This window comes from Mytilus edulis, chromosome 6 (assembly GCF_963676685.1).
Source record: "Mytilus edulis chromosome 6, xbMytEdul2.2, whole genome shotgun sequence".
NCBI lineage: Eukaryota > Metazoa > Mollusca > Bivalvia > Mytilida > Mytilidae > Mytilus > Mytilus edulis.
In genome coordinates this window covers 73,956,683-73,974,145 of record NC_092349.1, presented here as the reverse complement: position 1 = coordinate 73,974,145, position 17,463 = coordinate 73,956,683, and the positions used below count along the sequence as shown (strand labels likewise).

Here is a 17,463-nt window from a genome sequence, read left to right as displayed (position 1 = left end):
ACAGAAATGCAAAAATTTTTTTGTAGAAATAAGCGTTTTTTATTCAAAGAAAATAGTCAGAAAAAATGAATTGTGACTTTTTGTCCTGTGACTTTTTGTCCATGACTTTTTGTCTGTGACTTTTTGTCCTGTGACTTTCTGTCCTACATTCTTTAAAACAAACATCTTGTTTTCAGTGGAAGAGCCAGGGGTGTGGGGTTGTAGATATTAAACCTTTGTTAACTTGACCACCCAAAGTAATAATTATATTATAGATATAAGAAAATGTGGTATGAGTGCCAATGAAACTCTCCATTCGAGTCAACAATTGTAAAAGTAAACCATTATAGGTTAAAGTATAGCCTTCAACACAGAGTCTTTGGTCACATCGAACAGCAAGGACCCAAAAAATGACTAGTGTTAAACCACTCAAATAGGAAAACCAACAGTCTTATCTTTATTTAAAAAACGAGAAACTAGAAACACTTTTGAACAAACGACAATCACTGAACATCAGGTTCCTGACTTAGGACAGGTTCAAACAAATGCAGCAGAGTTAAACATTTAAATAGGCATCAACCATCACCCTAACCTGAAACAATACTGTGGATTCATTTATTTTTTCGTGGGTATCAATTTTTGTAGATTCCCAATTGCTGAAAACTTGCATATTGGTGGTTTTGCGAATCTCTGGATACAAAGCCTATTGAAAATATGATATTTGTTGAACTTTTGAATTCGTGGTTAACTTGTACCCACGAAATCCACAAAAATTGGTATCCAACGAATAATAATGAATCCCCAGTAGTGTAACATTACAACATAGAAAGACACACAATAAAAATGGCCTAACTCAATCAAAAGACATATTACCAATAACAAGGGAAAATACACTGACTCAATTTTAATATAAAGTTAATTTAAACTAGAGGCTCTAAAGAGCCTGTGTCGCTCACCTTGGTCTATGTGAATATTAAACAAAGGACGCAGATGGATTCATGACAAAATTGTGTTTTTGTGATGGTGATGTGTTTGTACATCTTACTTTACTGAACATTCTTACTGCTTACAATTATCTCTATTTATAATGAACTTGGCCCAGTAGTTTCAGAGGAGAAGATTTTTGTAAAAGATAAATAAGATTTACGAAAAATGGTTAAAAATTGACTATAAAGGGCAATAACTCCTAAAGGGGTTAACTGACCATTTCAATCATGTTGACTTATTTGTAAATCTTACTTTGCTCAACATTATTGCTGTTTACAGTTTATCTCTATCTATAATAATATTCAAGATAATAACCAAAAACAGCAAAATTTCCTTAAAGTTACCAATTCAGGGGCAGCAACCCAAAACAGGTTGTCCGATTCATCTGAAAATTTCAGGGCAGATAGATCTTGACCTGATAATCAATTTTATTCCATATCAGATTAGCTCTAAATTGCTTTGGTTTTTGAGTCATAAGCCAAAAACTGCATTTTACCCCTATGTTCTATTTTTAGCTGTGGCGGCCATCTTGGTTGGTTGGCGGGGTCACGCCACACATTTTTTAAACTACATACCCTAATGATGATTGTTGACAAGTTTGGTTAAATTTGTCTCAGTAGTTTCAGAGGAGAAGATTTTTGTACAAGATAACAAAACTTCACGAAAAATTGACAAAAAATGACTATAAAGGGCAATAACTCCTTAAGGGGTCAACTGACCATTTTGGTCATGTTGACTTTTTTGTAGATCTTACTTTGCTGAACATTATTGCTTTTTACAGTTTATCTCTATCTATAATTATATTCAAGATAATAACCAAAAACGGTGAAATTTCCTTAAAATGACCAATTTTGGGGCAGCAACCCAACAACGGGTTGTCTGATTTATCTGAAAATTTCAGGGCAGATAGATCTTGACCTGATAAACAACTTCACCCCCATGTCAGATTTGCTCTAAATGCTTTGGTTTTTGAGTTATAAGCCAAAAACTGCATTTTACCCCTATGTTCTATTTTTAGCCATGGCGGCCATCTTGGTTGGTTGGCGGGGTCACGCCACACTTTTTTTAAACTAAATACCCCAATGATGATTGTGGCCAAGTTTGGTTTAATTTGGCCCAGCAGTTTCAGAGGAGAAGATTTTTGTAAAAGTTAACGCCGGACGACGACGGACGACGACGGACGCCGGACGCAAAGTGATGGGAAAAGCTCACTTGGCCCTTCGGGCCAGGTGAGCTAAAAATGGAGTTAAATGTAAAACAATATTAAAAAGACAACCATAACCATAATCATAATGCTTTCATGGTTTATAATATTTTTTAAATAAAATCCTCCAAAGATTTATAATGTTTAATGGATTTATGCATGCACCCATTACAAAATCTGGTATCCACCTTTGGATTTTATGTTTAATAGATTTTGTCAATGTTTCTTTGCTGTATAGTGTAAATTTTATCTTAAACTCTTGTTTCAAACTTGTAATTAAGTATATTGGAATGTTTCAGTACTCAAGCCTGAATTTCCATAGTTGAACCAATGAAGGGAGGGGATAAAATATACATTTGCTGATAAAAAATCATCCAAAATGTAGATTTGAAAAAAATGTTAAATTTATGATATCCTTTCTGGGATTATGATTTATCATATTCATTATGACCAAAAATTCATCAAACATGATTATACCTCCATAATAGAGAGCTATCTTTTATGTTTTAGTTCTAAATTGATACCTCAGTCATCCTTTGTGCCAAAAATGATTGCAATGTTCTAATGAATTCTAGTATTTTATAATGAATTAAAGCAGCACTAAATTCTTCTTCTAATGCTTTGAATTTTTACAGTTTTCAGACTTTTCAAATTATCTTCCCTTTGAATAAGATAGAGTAAATTGTCTTCTTTCTAAACAGGTACTCTTTTTACAATACATTAGGGAATGACACATTTAAAACAAAAATTGTGAAATGGAATTTAAAGTAACCATTAAATAGTTTCAGCTAAAATTTTGTTTTGTGAATAAAGGGCCAAAAGATACTGAAAAGACATTCAGACTTAAAAGTAGAAAAAATGGCTTTAAAAAAAAAAGTCAAACAACAGTACACAAAAAACCACAAAGAAAACTAAAGATTGAGCAAAACAAACCCCACCTGATCTCAGGTGCTCCAGAAGGGTACAAACCGGAATGAAAGACATTAAGAAACATAGTATTCCAACATGTTAAAGATCTGAATGACAATCTTCAATAATTTTGATTATCTGTATTGTAGATCATTGAATCATGTTTGTTGGGAATTAGAAAACCTGACCCCAGAATCTTTCATGCATGTCTAAAGGAACTTGACCTTCAACCTGAAGAAACAGTGTTTTTAGATGACCTTGGTGTAAACGTAAAATCAGCAAGACAATTAGGCATAAGAACAATTAAGGTTTGTACATAGATTACATGTAGATATAATCAGATGCAAACAGAAATTTATTATAATTTGTTTATACACAACAAATATAAAACATTTTAGAAATACACTGACATATTTTGTCTGTCTGTCTGTCTGTCTGTAAAATGTGTATGATATGTTATAACCTTAGATTTATGGTGTATTTTAGGTAACTGATCCAGATCAAGCCGTGCGAGATTTAGAGAAGGAATTAGGTGGACTGTGTACGAGATGTTATAACCTTAGTTTTATGATGTATTGTAGGTTTCTGATCCAGATCAAGCCGTGCGAGATTTAGAGAAGGAATTAGGTGGACTGTGTATGAGATGTCATAAAGAGGATACCATTACTGTACCAAAACATCTGGAAATCAACATGGATAAACTGAAAAGCTACCTCAACGGGGCCCTGAAATTACATTCTAAAGGTCTGTTGAAATAAAGACTTATTGTTCCCATAAAAAAGTTTTTGGGATGTATAAAGGAATAACTCCTTTCTGTCTGTTTGTCTGCTTGTTTGTGCCTTGTAAGTGTATCGACACATAGCAGATTGGACAGAAATTAATAAAGCTTTTATCATACAGTTGTTAAATGTACTTACAGATTTGAATACAGCAAATAAATCCTTATTCAATATTTTGATAGGGAGATAATCTAATAAGCAGGGCAGGGTTATCCTGTTGTGAGTTCAAATATATTATAATGATATAAATACTTTGGTATGTTTATTATGCCTCTAAAACTGTAGATGTTAAGCTTATTAGAAAAGAATTATTCTGAAAATATTTTTTGTGTAGTGAAATTGGTATTACATGTTTATATAATGTTCAGACTATTAGTCTTGAAATAGGGAAAAACCTGGTTGATAAATGAATAGATTAAGTGTTTTTTCCATGGCATTATGGTGACTTGAGTAACACCGGTATCACTCAGATTACAATTCTACCTTGACAGGTAAGTTTGTATTTAGCCTATGAAATACTTATTTAGCCTTGAGAATTGAAAGGTCAGTTTATCCCATTCATACAATAGGAGTTGATAAATTTGGCTTCATGCCATTTACCTTGTCCAAAATTAAGGTCACTTTATTGTTATTGTGATATTGTTAAAGTACAAAAGAACCCTATATTCTGACAAATACTTAAACTTTGTGCATCTTGATTTAATTGTTCAAAATCTGTTAAGGTTTATGTACCCTTGTGTTGATTCAATGCTAAACATATGGAAATTTTATAGAAAATCTAGAGCCTTTATCCTTGTACTCTCATATTTGGCAATTTGATGACTGAAAGATATAGGATTATTGCATGCAGTGCTAGCATTGATTTCTTTAAAACAAGTTTATTAATGTAGTTATTGGTTAAAACAAATAAAAATATGGACCAAATCAAGTACACCTTTTAGGGTGCGCTCGACTTTAGTGACTCAGCACGAGGTATTTTGGAATTTACAGGTTGGTTAGAACTTTTTTCAAAAAATAAACACTAGCACATCATAGAAAAGCAAGTGAGTAATCTATGTTTCAAATTTTATAACAACAATCTCTTTATTAAAGACTGTGGATTTTCTATAAAAATCTTGGTTTATTTACCACAAAGTACTCTTTTTCTATTAAATGCAATGAAACAGTAAATAATAATGCTTTGCATCAAGTTTCCCCTTGGTGTATGTACATTATGGCCTATCTCTATTATTCGTTATATCTGAAGTTTTGATACAATTTAAGATTAAAAAAATCGTACAAAAATGGCTACAGAAGGGGTCGTAAATGTTAATGTTGAATTTTTGGGGTTATTTTCGGCCCTTTAATTGCATATTTCTTTACATGGTAGTTTTTTATTTGGATATAAAAAAAAATATCTGCTTGACATTATAGAAATAGACTATGCTTGCAGGTTTTCTATTACACTGTCTTGTTTTTTGTTTACACCAAAATCTGAAGGCTTATTATTTACCGGTAGTTGCAAAATATTTTAAATGAGAGCTGATTTTTTTTCTATCATTAAATGTGCATTAAAGGTTAAAATAATCATAATGTGAACCAGAATGAAGAAAACATCTTGGTCCCAAAAAAAAAACATCATCAACCAGGATATAAAATTCCAAATATTAATTCATTATACTAATATCAGTTCATATAGAATAAACTTTAAAAGATTATATTGATTCCTATTAAATTGAAATCTCAAGCTACTGTTTTGCATGTTTAGGTCATGCCCCAACAGAAAATCAATAAACATGACAGTACAATGTACTCTTAGCACAAACACATGTAAGGTCACTGTGAAATTGACATATAGGCCAGGAGCAAGCAGTCAGTTATACCAAACCAGTTTGACTAGATGTCTAGTTTAAAACCAGTTAGACTAGATGTCTAGTTTAAAACCAGTTTGACTAGATGTCTAGTTTAAAACCAGTTTGACTAGATATCTAGTTTAGTTTTGGAATAGAAATGGTGTGTCCTACATTTTGACAATGTAGTTGACATGAGAACCTGGATGGGTTTTTTTAATATCTGTATTCTTTAAATTTGTGGGGCATTTTTCTTTAAATAGCCTTAAAAATAACTCTCATCCTGTAAAAGTCTCATGAAAATGATTTTACTATTTAGTCTTTCTGTAACAAGATTATTTATCAAATCTGTACATTGATCATTATATTATCAGTATTGCATTACAGTTACCCAAGTTACCTTTTATTTTGCAAAGTTATTCTTTATACTTTTGCACCGCATTATTCTCTATTCTTTATTTTGTTGTTCATTTTCTCTATTCTCTATTTTTTTTTTATTTTACTATTGCATATATTCTCTATTCTGTAAACCCCATTCAGACCCTCATAGGTAAACTTCTATTGTATGAATGGGAAAGACAGACCTTTCAATTCTCAAGGCTAAATAAGTATTTTATAGGCTAAATACAAACTTAGATGTCAAGGTAGAGTTGTAATCTGAGTGATACCGGTGTTACTCAAGTCACCATAACATTTTTATTATTCACAAAATCTCAAATTAAAACATTGAAATGTCAAAGATGCTATCATTGAATGAAAACACCTTCCTTCCAGTCTAAATGCCTCATATATTTCAAGGGATACATGTTTGTCAATTATATATAATCTACAGTTTTGCTTGTTTTCTGTACAGATAATTCCTCTATTAATCTAAGGTATTGTATTTATTTTGTATCATCAAAATTTAACCAAGTATTAGGTCTCTAGTGGATAGTCCTCTAAAAGGCTATGATGGCACATCTTTATCATTTTATTTCTTCACATATAATTCACAGAAAAAAATCAAGAGAACTAGATTTTTTTTATAGGATACAGATTGAAAATACTTACTAGTTTATGATATTATATAACACAATGTTGGGAATGTAAAACTGAAAATGTTGTCAGACTCATTAATTAACAGATGAAATTCACATGGTAAAGGAGAATCATAATAACTCTTTATAAAGTTTGGAACCCAAACCATGCATCAAACAAAAGATTTTACATAAGATACGGGTATACAAACCCTGCATCAAACAAAAGATTTTACATAAGATACGGGTATACAAACCATGTATCAAATTTAAGATTATTACATTAGATAATAGATAATAAATGTTGACAACTACATATGCACTGTACCATATTTTACATTATTCATTCTATTTTTAGATCCTCCTGTTATAAGATGTTTCAGGCATGGTCAATCCAATCCTACATATTATGTCTTCTATGGAGGAAAACATCTTGTTCTAAGGAAGAAACCAGTAAGTAGGAAGCTTGCAAGTTTTTTTTCAAGTGTTTTTTTAATTGACAGGTCTGCGTATTTATACAACTGTCTGTGATAGAGCAAGGTGTATATGCATTAGGTGTCAATATTCCTTATCATTATTTGTCGGCCACAACTAGACATCACGAAGTTCCTGTAAAGTTTGATGTCATAACAGGAAATAACTGATTCCACAATTGAAAAATGATTGTGGTATTATGTCAATAGTTCAACCCACATAGATTCTTACATCAACTGGAGCAGATTTCCAAATAACGATAATTTTTATTATTTTGTTCCTCTGCATAGAGTTAGGACGTCTGTAACAGAGTGGTCATAGTAGATGATTTAATCACAAGTCTGTTTACTCTGAGATTGTGAGTTTAAACACCTTTCTTAGTCAGGTGTTTAGGACTGTCCTCTTAATTGACAAGGATTGTCAGTTTTCCTGTCAAAGGTTGATTATTATCTCAGGATACACGCAACTGCAAAAGTAGCTGAAGATGAGGTAAATGCCAACTTCCAAACAAATAGATAGAGTACATCTTTTACAAGCTGTAGTGTTTGAAACCTATAATCATGATAAGCTAAACTTTGTTATCAAATTTCAAATGGATTTTCAATTAAAGATATTTTTACATGTAGATAAATCCAGTAATAATTTTTCAAAGCTGAAGGTATTTCATTTGATTATAAAAAAATAAACTACTTTAAAATCCAATTTCAGCCTGGTAAATTACTGCCTTCAGCACATGCTGTAGAGAGAGAGTTTAAAGTAATGAAAGCTGTAGGACAACATGGTGTACCTATACCTAAGATGTATGGCCTTTGTGAAGATAGTAGGTAAGTCTGGTCTTAAGTTAACCCCCCCCCCTTTCCCCCTTGCTGTTGGTCATTTTTGTGTACTGATACCTGAGATTTTGAGATGTATGGTGTTTTTAAAACATAGAATTCATTTAGAAAAGAATTTTCCTACTGAAGAGGAAATCTTAAAGTAATGAATGAGTTGGTCAATATACTGTAATTAACATGTTTTGAAGTTGTTTATGCTAAACCACGGACTGTGTGAAAACGCTCTTCGGTAGTCAAGGTAGTTAAACACACCCTGAATAGTAGTATGCTTAAACTGTTCTAATGATACCACATTTGATATGTTTTGCAAGTAGCAATTGGGAAACTTGAATAACATCAACCCACCTATACATTATCAGTATTGAAACGATCATATAAATATTTTTAATTTTGCATTTACTTATCAATTTAATTTCCAGTTTGATAGGAACACCATTTTACATCATGGAGTATGTAGATGGCAAAATCTTCAAAGATCGTGCTCTTGCTGGATTGACAAGACAGCAGCGTCGGGAGGTCTATTCTGAGATGATCAGTACTCTTGTAAAGATACATTCTGTGAATATATCAGCTGCTGGCCTGGATGATTATGGGAAGAAAGGTTTGTATACAGGAAATGTTTTCTAATTTTTAGCTCACCTGGCTCATAGGACTAAGTGAGCTATTCTCATCACTTATTTTTTTAGATGACTAAGAATAATTGTATGGAAGAAAGAGACTAATATATTTATTGTCTCTGGCTTAACCTTCAAGGGCAATTATTTCAAGTATATCAGGACGAGAGAAAAAATAATACTAAAAACAAGTAGAAAATTCTGTAAAGTGATACCTCATAGCGGTTTTTTTTCGCGGGTTGATAGAAAAAAACCACCAAAATGAATTTTGCCAATTTAAAACAGCCAATGCAATGGTATGGATATAAGTTTTAAATCCACCAAAATAATATCTGCCAAAAATATTTTGTATACCTTATTCAATGAAAATTGGCAAATTTTACACCCGTGAAAATAACCAGCTATATGGTATAACTTGGATGAAGGGCAGGAAATTTTGACTGCTGCTGTAAGATAAGGGTATAGTGGATAGAGGTAGAAATTGTGCATTGCACCAGGTCATCTACAACCCTTACAAAGGGACATTGTCCTTTAACATACAGAGAGCAAGGCATTCATCCTAAATAAGGCAACGGACTTAACTTTCAAATTTATACATCCTGCACAGTCAAACGAATGTCTCACTTTTTAACAAATGTTTTACTCTTGGAACGAGAAAAGTCCAGATGATCAGATTTTTATACCTCAGTTAAGATCAACCTTTGTATACTACTTCTAAACAGGTAGATAAACACAGATCTACTAATGCGTCTTGACGGATATTTCTTCACATGATTTAATATTTTACATACTTTATGCTGTAATGTTTGATTTTTTAAGATTTGACTATTAAGATTGAGGAAACAGTTACTGGTAAGTGGTTTTGGCTGGTTTTTGTCTGTCATATCAGTATTTGTTTTTTGTAAATAGTTATTTATTTTATAAATTAGGCCGCTGGTTTTCTCAATTGGGACTTTTAAAGCTGACTTTGTAGTATGATTTTTCTCCTTGTTGAAGGCTATAAGGTTGCCAATAATTGCTAACATCCACTTCATTTGAACTTTGTAGGATAGTTGTCTCATTGGCAATCATACCACATCTTCATATTTTTATACTGGATAAAACATGCACATATAAGGCAAAAAAGGCCCTAATCAGGATTGGTAAAAATCAACAAAGAATAATAAGCAGTAGGTCGAGAATATTTATTTTTTATGTATTTCACTTCACAAACTTTCTGTTTCTACTGTATGTTAAGATATATGTATTAATGTATATGTAATGTATGTTTAATTTGAAACATGTTGAAGACACACAAAAAAATGTTTACATTACACACATTGTTTTTCATATACATTTTTTATTATTTAAAATTGGAAATTCCCTTTTTGAAGGTGGATATTTACAGAGAAACATAACCCGCTGGACTAGACAGTATGAAGCCAGTAAAACACATGAGATAGAAGCTATGGACAAACTTATCAAGTGGTTACCAGAACATTTACCACAAGATGAACGTGTAACAGTGGTCCATGGAGACTTTAGGTTAGATTCTAGGATAAATAGAAACAAATAATACAATGTTTTTTTTTTCTTTTTCAAAAGTTATTGTAAAATTTGGAAAAATAAGAATTTAATAGATGGAAAGAAATCTCTTAACTTAATAAATGGAAAGAAATCTCTAAACTTAATAAATGGAAAGAAATCTTTGTACTAGGAAAGCAAATCATAACTTATATAAAACGTTAGTATTTATAACTTTGGATAGAAATCGACTGGTAAATATGTTTCTATTATCAATATAAGAAGATGTGATATGATTGCCAATGAGACAAAGCTCCTCTTGGGACTAAAGGAATATTCTGTATATCTAATTTATAGTTCTAAATATAATGGGAATAGTGTTTTTCAAAGCAAACTCATGAGATAGAAATTCTGTGTAACAATTTTCAAAGCTGCCCCCAGTCATATACTTTTTAGTACTTGTCCTTGTTTATTTGTTCAGAGTGTTTGAACAAAAGTAGATATTTGGAAAACATCTGTAAGACTCGATGTCGTTTGGTTTATGCTTTATTGAAATCAACTTGACATCTCCTTTTTCATCTATTGGTAAATGTAAATTCAGGTAACATTTTTTAAAAGTCATTAAATGTCTGAGTATGTTCTGAGAAGTAGGTTTATTCAATTCTCATTGTGCCAAATCCTGTGCTACCTAGAATACTAGAATCAGATAATTTATATTTTAGAGTAGATAATATGATATACCATCCAACAAAACCTGTTGCTATTGGAGTTATTGACTGGGAACTCTCCACCATAGGAGATCCATTAACTGATTTAGCTACCTGTTGTCTTGGTTACTACACACCATCAGCACTTGATGTCATACCTGGCAAGTATATCGCATTGTTATCTGTTGAAGCAAATAATTAAAACCCCAGATATGAAATAATTTTTTTCATAATTTGTTTTGCAACAATAAATTGTTCATGTCCATTTTGTTCTTTATACCATAGTTGCATGGATAGGGATCTCCAGGCTAATGATTTATATAAAAAAAAGAAGGTGAGAACTCTCCTCATGAGTCCAAATGTCAGACACTATAATTAACAACTATATGGCCTTCAACAATGAGCAACCCATACCCACCACATTTAGCCAGAAATCCCCTAAAGGAGTATGTCTATTTTTACAGCTCTAGGTGACTTGGACTTAAAAGAACTAGGAATACCTACAGTAGATGAAGTTGTTGCTGAATATTGTCAAAAAATAGGGATTGCCCCAATACATAACTGGGACTGGTACGTGGCTTTTGTACTATTCAGGATGGCAGCCATTATCCAAGGTGTATACAAGAGGTCGCTTCAAGGTAAGTGGCTTTTGGACTTTACAGGATGGTACCTATTATTCAAGGTGAATACAACAGATCGCTTCAAGGTAGGTGGTTTCGAAATTGAAAACAAAAATGTAAATAGTACGTCCAAGGTGCACATATACTCTTCTGTTTAGTCTCTCCTTGAAAGCTTTAAACAGGATACTTGAAGATGTCAGAAACCATACATATGGCTATAAAAACTGTATGAAATGCATTGCTTTAAAGCTACTAAGATTTTTGAATAAGATCCATTAAAGCCAAATAACAATGACATACTTTTAATAGAATTAGGGATCTTTGTCAGCAGATGCTGGGTTTGAAAAGTTAGATCACAGATATTTTTATGTAATCTAGTATTGATGGACTTTACGTTTCAATCTTAATTCTAGAAGAGTCACAATAGTGTCCTATATTTTTTTTTTAACATTTTCAATAAAACAAGATTTTATTTATTCACACAGTTTATTGAATAAATATATATATGAAAATATAGAAAAGTGAATGATAATAAATATTATGTTGAAATTGAATTAATCAAAATAGTCAGTAGTAAGTACATAATGTAGTAAAACGGAATTGCTTGATAATCAATACAGTAATAATGTGTTTGAAGACTAAACCGAAGTTTGTCATGTTTGTGGAGTAAATTTATAAATTTTACAAATTTAATCCATTTTAAATTTAATTACAGAATTTTTATTATTTGTCAGTTAGTTTAAAATCATAAATAAATTATTGGATTATTCCACAAATTACTGATGAGATAATTTTCTTTGGTAGGTCTATAACCCCCAAAATATTATTTCAGCAGAATATTAAGAAAAAAATTACATCATCTGTCAGAAATAAAGATAACATAAATTCATCTGTTACTGTTACATTCTAAAGTGTGATGGATAGATATTCTTTCAACTGTATGAACTTGCTTTATGAAATCTATGAAATATTTTGTTTGAAAAAATTCAGATTTAAGTTTAATAATTGCAATAATATCAAAATGTAACATGTTTTAAAATTAATCTTGATGTATATTTATTTGATAAGCATTATGCACCAAGTTTTGTTTCACTGCACATATATTCACTGAATATTCAGAAATTATTGCAAGGTTTTTATTAATGCGATAAAGAGACTACTTGAGTAGCTCAATAATAAGACAGTGCATTCTGATACCACATACATAAATCAGTATGAAGCTTTTCCAAAAATTGCAATTATAAAACTTCAAATAATAGATGCTGGCAATAATGTCTGAATTTACAGTATATATTTATCATCTAATCACTGGTATTAAGAATGGTCTATAAAAATATACAATATATACAGATTTTTTTTTATAGTAATTTAAAGGTTACATTAAAAATAAGAATGGGGATGTTACAAATGTAAACTAAACAAATAAAGATTGTGCTTGAAAAATTTTAAACTACCATATTGTACGTTCAACAATATACACCTAATTGTATTTGTCCACCACAATGGAAAAGAGATTGTTGTAAAAGTTTAAGCAGGACAGATTTCTAAGTAGTGATAGGGTGTATTTACAAAAAAACAAAATTGAAGATATATGGTAATCTTTACTTTGAATATAAACCAAGGTAACAAACAAAAACTAAAGGATTTATCACCTTCTGTTGATAGAAAGTGAAATAACAAAAATACTTAACCCCAAGGAAATTCAAAATGGAATTCCGTAATTAAATGGCAAAATCATTAGCATTGAGGTTGTCATTCAAAATATAGTAATTACCATTTTATTGATTCACGACCAAGTAAGACTCAAATGTCTGGGTTGAGAATATGGTTTCTTACACAAAAGAGTTGCCTATACTGAATTTATGGAATTATAAAATTAAAAAAAAAGTTTCATATTTCCACAATGGAAGAGAGACAACCTCAATCTGTTTGCAAAATTTCTGTGAACTCCCAATGATCTGTATTCTTAACAAAAAATATTACCAATCTGGAAAAAAAGGATAAAACTCCTCGATTTCATCCTTCTGTTAATTAGAGATCTTAGTTGAAAACTGATGAGGGAGTGGATAATTTTAGAATTTTAATTTTTTAGACATTTACTTTTTTGGAAGATTTTTTTAAGAACAAATAAAATGCATTAAAAAATGAGTAGTAATACAGTCATCACACAATCAATATAATTTAAAAATCTTAAGATAAAAATAAAAATTAAGGTGGTATGGGAGTCTAAAATAAAAATGATAGAATTTGTTCATACTTTGTCAAAACGTAGTATCTATTGATATATGTTCAAAAATATTATTAAAATGATAGGTCACCGTGCATTTTCTCAAGCTACAGATATGGATTATACAGGAAAAAACACCATTTTGTGATTAGAAACTAAACAAAATGATAGAATTGTAAAATAAATGAGGAAAAGATAGCTTTCAGACAATGCTTTGAGAATATCAAAAGAAAACATAGAGTCACTGTACGTTTTTCCGGCTTAAATACAAAACAGGTAAATTCCATGTAGATTCCTTCAGAAAATGCACTGTTTTAGAGTAATTACCTTCCCTTAAAATGCCAATTTGAAAATATTTAAAAACAACAAAAAATAATCTACACTTGTAAATATATAAATAAATATAAGTTATATTCTTATAAATTGGTTCTTTTAAACGAAAGTTCACATTAAATATCTGCACTCCTGATTAAGATTTTACTAACTTGATAGAAAATCTGGACCTTAGGTTCTCTGTTTTTTACAATCCAAAATGGTGAAAGACACCCATACCACCTCAAAAAAACTTAACAGAGTATATTCAAAACATGTATATAATTACATACTTAAAATTCAAAACACTGTAATGAAGTTTTTAACTCAGAAGTCAACATTACATAATCTGTGAGTGAAAATGACATTATTGATGCAAACACTATCAAAATAGTTTTCAAGTAGAACAAACATTGATATTGTCATTAGCAAATTAAAACATAACTAAATTTCATTATCTTTTGAGGCGAGATGTATAGAGACACAGACACGTTAACTTTTATTTCTATAGAAGTCGCTCTTCACTATACTACTACCTGTCAATACATTTATTTTTGGCATTGCACAAGTCATGTCTTCTTTGACTATTAATGACGTTAAAATACTAAATCCCTGTGATGTGTTTTAGTCGATTTTAGTCTCTGATGCATGATTTTTTATTATTAATTGGTTTTGGATTTTAACTAGCTGTCAGTAACTGCGAGTACTCTCAAATCGTATTTTCTTGTTAATTCAACCTGTTGATACTGTTTATAATGCTTTTTTGTTATTTTTTATTAATATGGATCTTGTCTGTACACCAGCTTTGATTATTTGTAATATCTTCAATTTTTCACTTATTCTTACAACATTTGTATAAACTTCAAGATTATAAAAAAAACGGTTTTTTTCTAAAGTGAACATTGATTGGTTAAATATTTCTCAGTCATGTCCTGTGTTTGAATTTGTTTGTTAGCTTTTTGGTCATGAATGTTTGTCTCTAATATTTAATTAACTGTGCATTTGTATTCAGATATGGCAGATCAAATTTATTCGTTCATTGTTTAATCATACGTTTTTATGCAGTTAAGCTGCATTATGCGAGCACCCTAGATTTGTGTTCTACCCAATAAATCCTGAAATACTTGCCATTGTTATTATCTAGCTTGCTACTATGTTATATATAACTAATTGAACACTTTTTTAATACTTTTTATTCTGGATTACAAAAAAAATGACCAGAAAAACCTTAAATGATCGTCGATTTATCCAAAAGTTTTAAAGTTACACATAGGAAGTAGTGCTTATTAAGAATCCTTGTGTAGTTCATTATGACTTGTGATTTTAGCTAAGATGTCAAAGAACAATTGTATGAAATATTTAATCGCCGAAAATCTCTTAAGACAAGTAGTTTATATTTCCCAAATGACAAAAGTCGTAGGAATATTGTTTGTCATCAATTGAGTACAACTACGTCAGTAGTCTATTATATAATAATTTCAACTGTTCATGCTGTTGGCGGCAATTTCATAGCTTTTCAATTTGGAGCCAGGTGTGCAAATTAGCGGTGGTCCGAGGTCCGCGACCTTCCACTTTTGCAAGCGAAATTTCGACTAGGATAGTTGGTTTCTAGCTACGCCCGACGTAGTCACCTTACATTTGAAAGAAAATAAGAAATTACTTTGCAAACCTTTTCACCATGTTCACCAAAGTCTCCAATTAAACGAGCTAAAAACTTATTTTTATCATTATTATTCATGACGGCGATGTTCATTTTGTTCAACCGCTAGCTTTATACAGAAAATCGCCGACAAATATTGTATAAATTCGAGTAAAATCGTATCTGATTGACAAAAACAACATTGTAAACACATAATAATGGCGGCCGTGAAGACAAAATTTTACAAAATCGGATCCGATTCCGGAAGCGGATAAGGGTAATTCCGGGTTTGGCGATCATTTACAAAATAAATCCAAGCAGGTGAAAAAATACATCTATGCATGGTAAATGAATATAAACACTAGTATTGTAAACCAAAAGATATATGTAAAAGAAAGAAAAAGCAGAAAAATATTTTATTCAGAAACTCAAAATTACTTTTTGACAAATTTTAATTTAAAAATCCAATACAACGTGACAGCTGGGAACAGTATATCTAACAATATACATGTTCATGGTCACAGTCTAAATTTTCTTTATAAATGATAAATGATGATAATGCATGTGAGATGCTTTTAAAGTGTAAAGTTTACTGCAATTTCGAGGGGTTATTTGTTTTTTCTCAATTTTGAAGGGTCAATTAAAGTAGCTGAAAGTTTCATTCTTTTTTTTCTCACTAATAATGCAACTAATATACCTTAATGTACAGTGGCGGATCCAGAGGGGGGGTTCCGGGGGTGCGCACCCCCCCTTTATTTTGGCCGATCAATGCATTTGAATCGGGACATATGTTTTGCACCCCTGCACCCCCCCTTTGCCCTGGGCTAGCACCCCCCCTTTCGAAAATTCCTGCATCCGCCACTGTTGTAAGTAAATCATATGATATATAGGTGGCATTCTTTGGGCCACTCTACCCCCTCCTGTTTGATAACTTGGAAATGGTCGAGCTCCCCACCCCTAAACCATATGAGGGGGCAGATCCAGGATTTTAGGTTAGGAGGGGCGCAAACTTAAATTTTCGCTGAGCAGAGCCAGGCTAAAAAAAAAAATTGAGGTAAAATTCTCGGAATATTCTTTATTAAGCTGAGAACAACCCATGCTTTGCAAATTTAAGGGGGTGCAAGCCCGCAACCCTCCCCCGTCTGAGTCCGCCCCTGCATATATTCAAGTATAGGACAATATAATAAATAAAAAATGAAATATAGGGGGAGTCCCTGGAGTTACCCCACCCCCTCCTGTTTGAGAACTTGGAAACGGTCGAGATCCACACCCCTTAACCATATATATTCATGTTTGTGACAATATGAAAAATCAAATAAAATATAGGAAGAGTTGCTAGGGGTCACCCCACCCCTCCTGTTTTAGAATTTAAAAATGGTCGAGATCCCCATCCCTAAACCATATATATTCATGTATGGGACAGTATAACAAATCAGATGAAAGATAGGGGGAGTCCCTGAGGTCACTGTTCACCCTCCTGTTTGAGAACTTGGAAATGGTCAAGATCCTTACCCCTAAACCATATATACTCATGTATGGGACAATATAACAAATCAAATGAAATATAGGGGAAGTCCCTGTGGTCATCCCAACCCTCCTGTTTGAGAACTTGGAAACGGTCGAGATCCCCACACCAAAACAATATATATTCATGTATGGATCAATATAACTAATTAAATGAAATACAGGGGGAGTCCCTTGGGTCACCCTACCCCTTCTGTTTGAGAACTTGGAAACCAATGCGACCCCCACCCCTAAACCATATATATTCATGTATGAGACAATATAACAAATAAAATGAAATGTAGGGGAAGTCCCTGTGGTCATCCCA

At 31.8% G+C, this 17,463-nt stretch overlaps 1 protein-coding gene across 4 annotated transcripts in view; it reads left to right on the top strand.

The window, feature by feature from the left end:
• Window positions 1-17,463, top strand: part of LOC139528383 (acyl-CoA dehydrogenase family member 10-like) — a 113,209-nt gene that overhangs the window by 5,676 nt on the left and 90,070 nt on the right. For 3 of the 4 annotated variants that reach the window (XM_071324354.1, XM_071324351.1, XM_071324352.1), the window contains exons 5-12: window positions 3,229-3,387; window positions 3,661-3,823; window positions 7,062-7,156; window positions 7,886-8,001; window positions 8,430-8,611; window positions 9,998-10,148; window positions 10,850-10,995; window positions 11,299-11,472. In XM_071324354.1, coding sequence (XP_071180455.1) covers window positions 3,229-3,387; window positions 3,661-3,823; window positions 7,062-7,156; window positions 7,886-8,001; window positions 8,430-8,611; window positions 9,998-10,148; window positions 10,850-10,995; window positions 11,299-11,472 — 1,186 coding nt within the window. Of the gene's footprint in view, window positions 1-3,228; window positions 3,388-3,565; window positions 3,612-3,660; window positions 3,824-7,061; window positions 7,157-7,885; window positions 8,002-8,429; window positions 8,612-9,997; window positions 10,149-10,849; window positions 10,996-11,298; window positions 11,473-17,463 lie in introns of all 4 variants that reach the window. The other variant, XM_071324353.1, reaches the window with a different exon arrangement.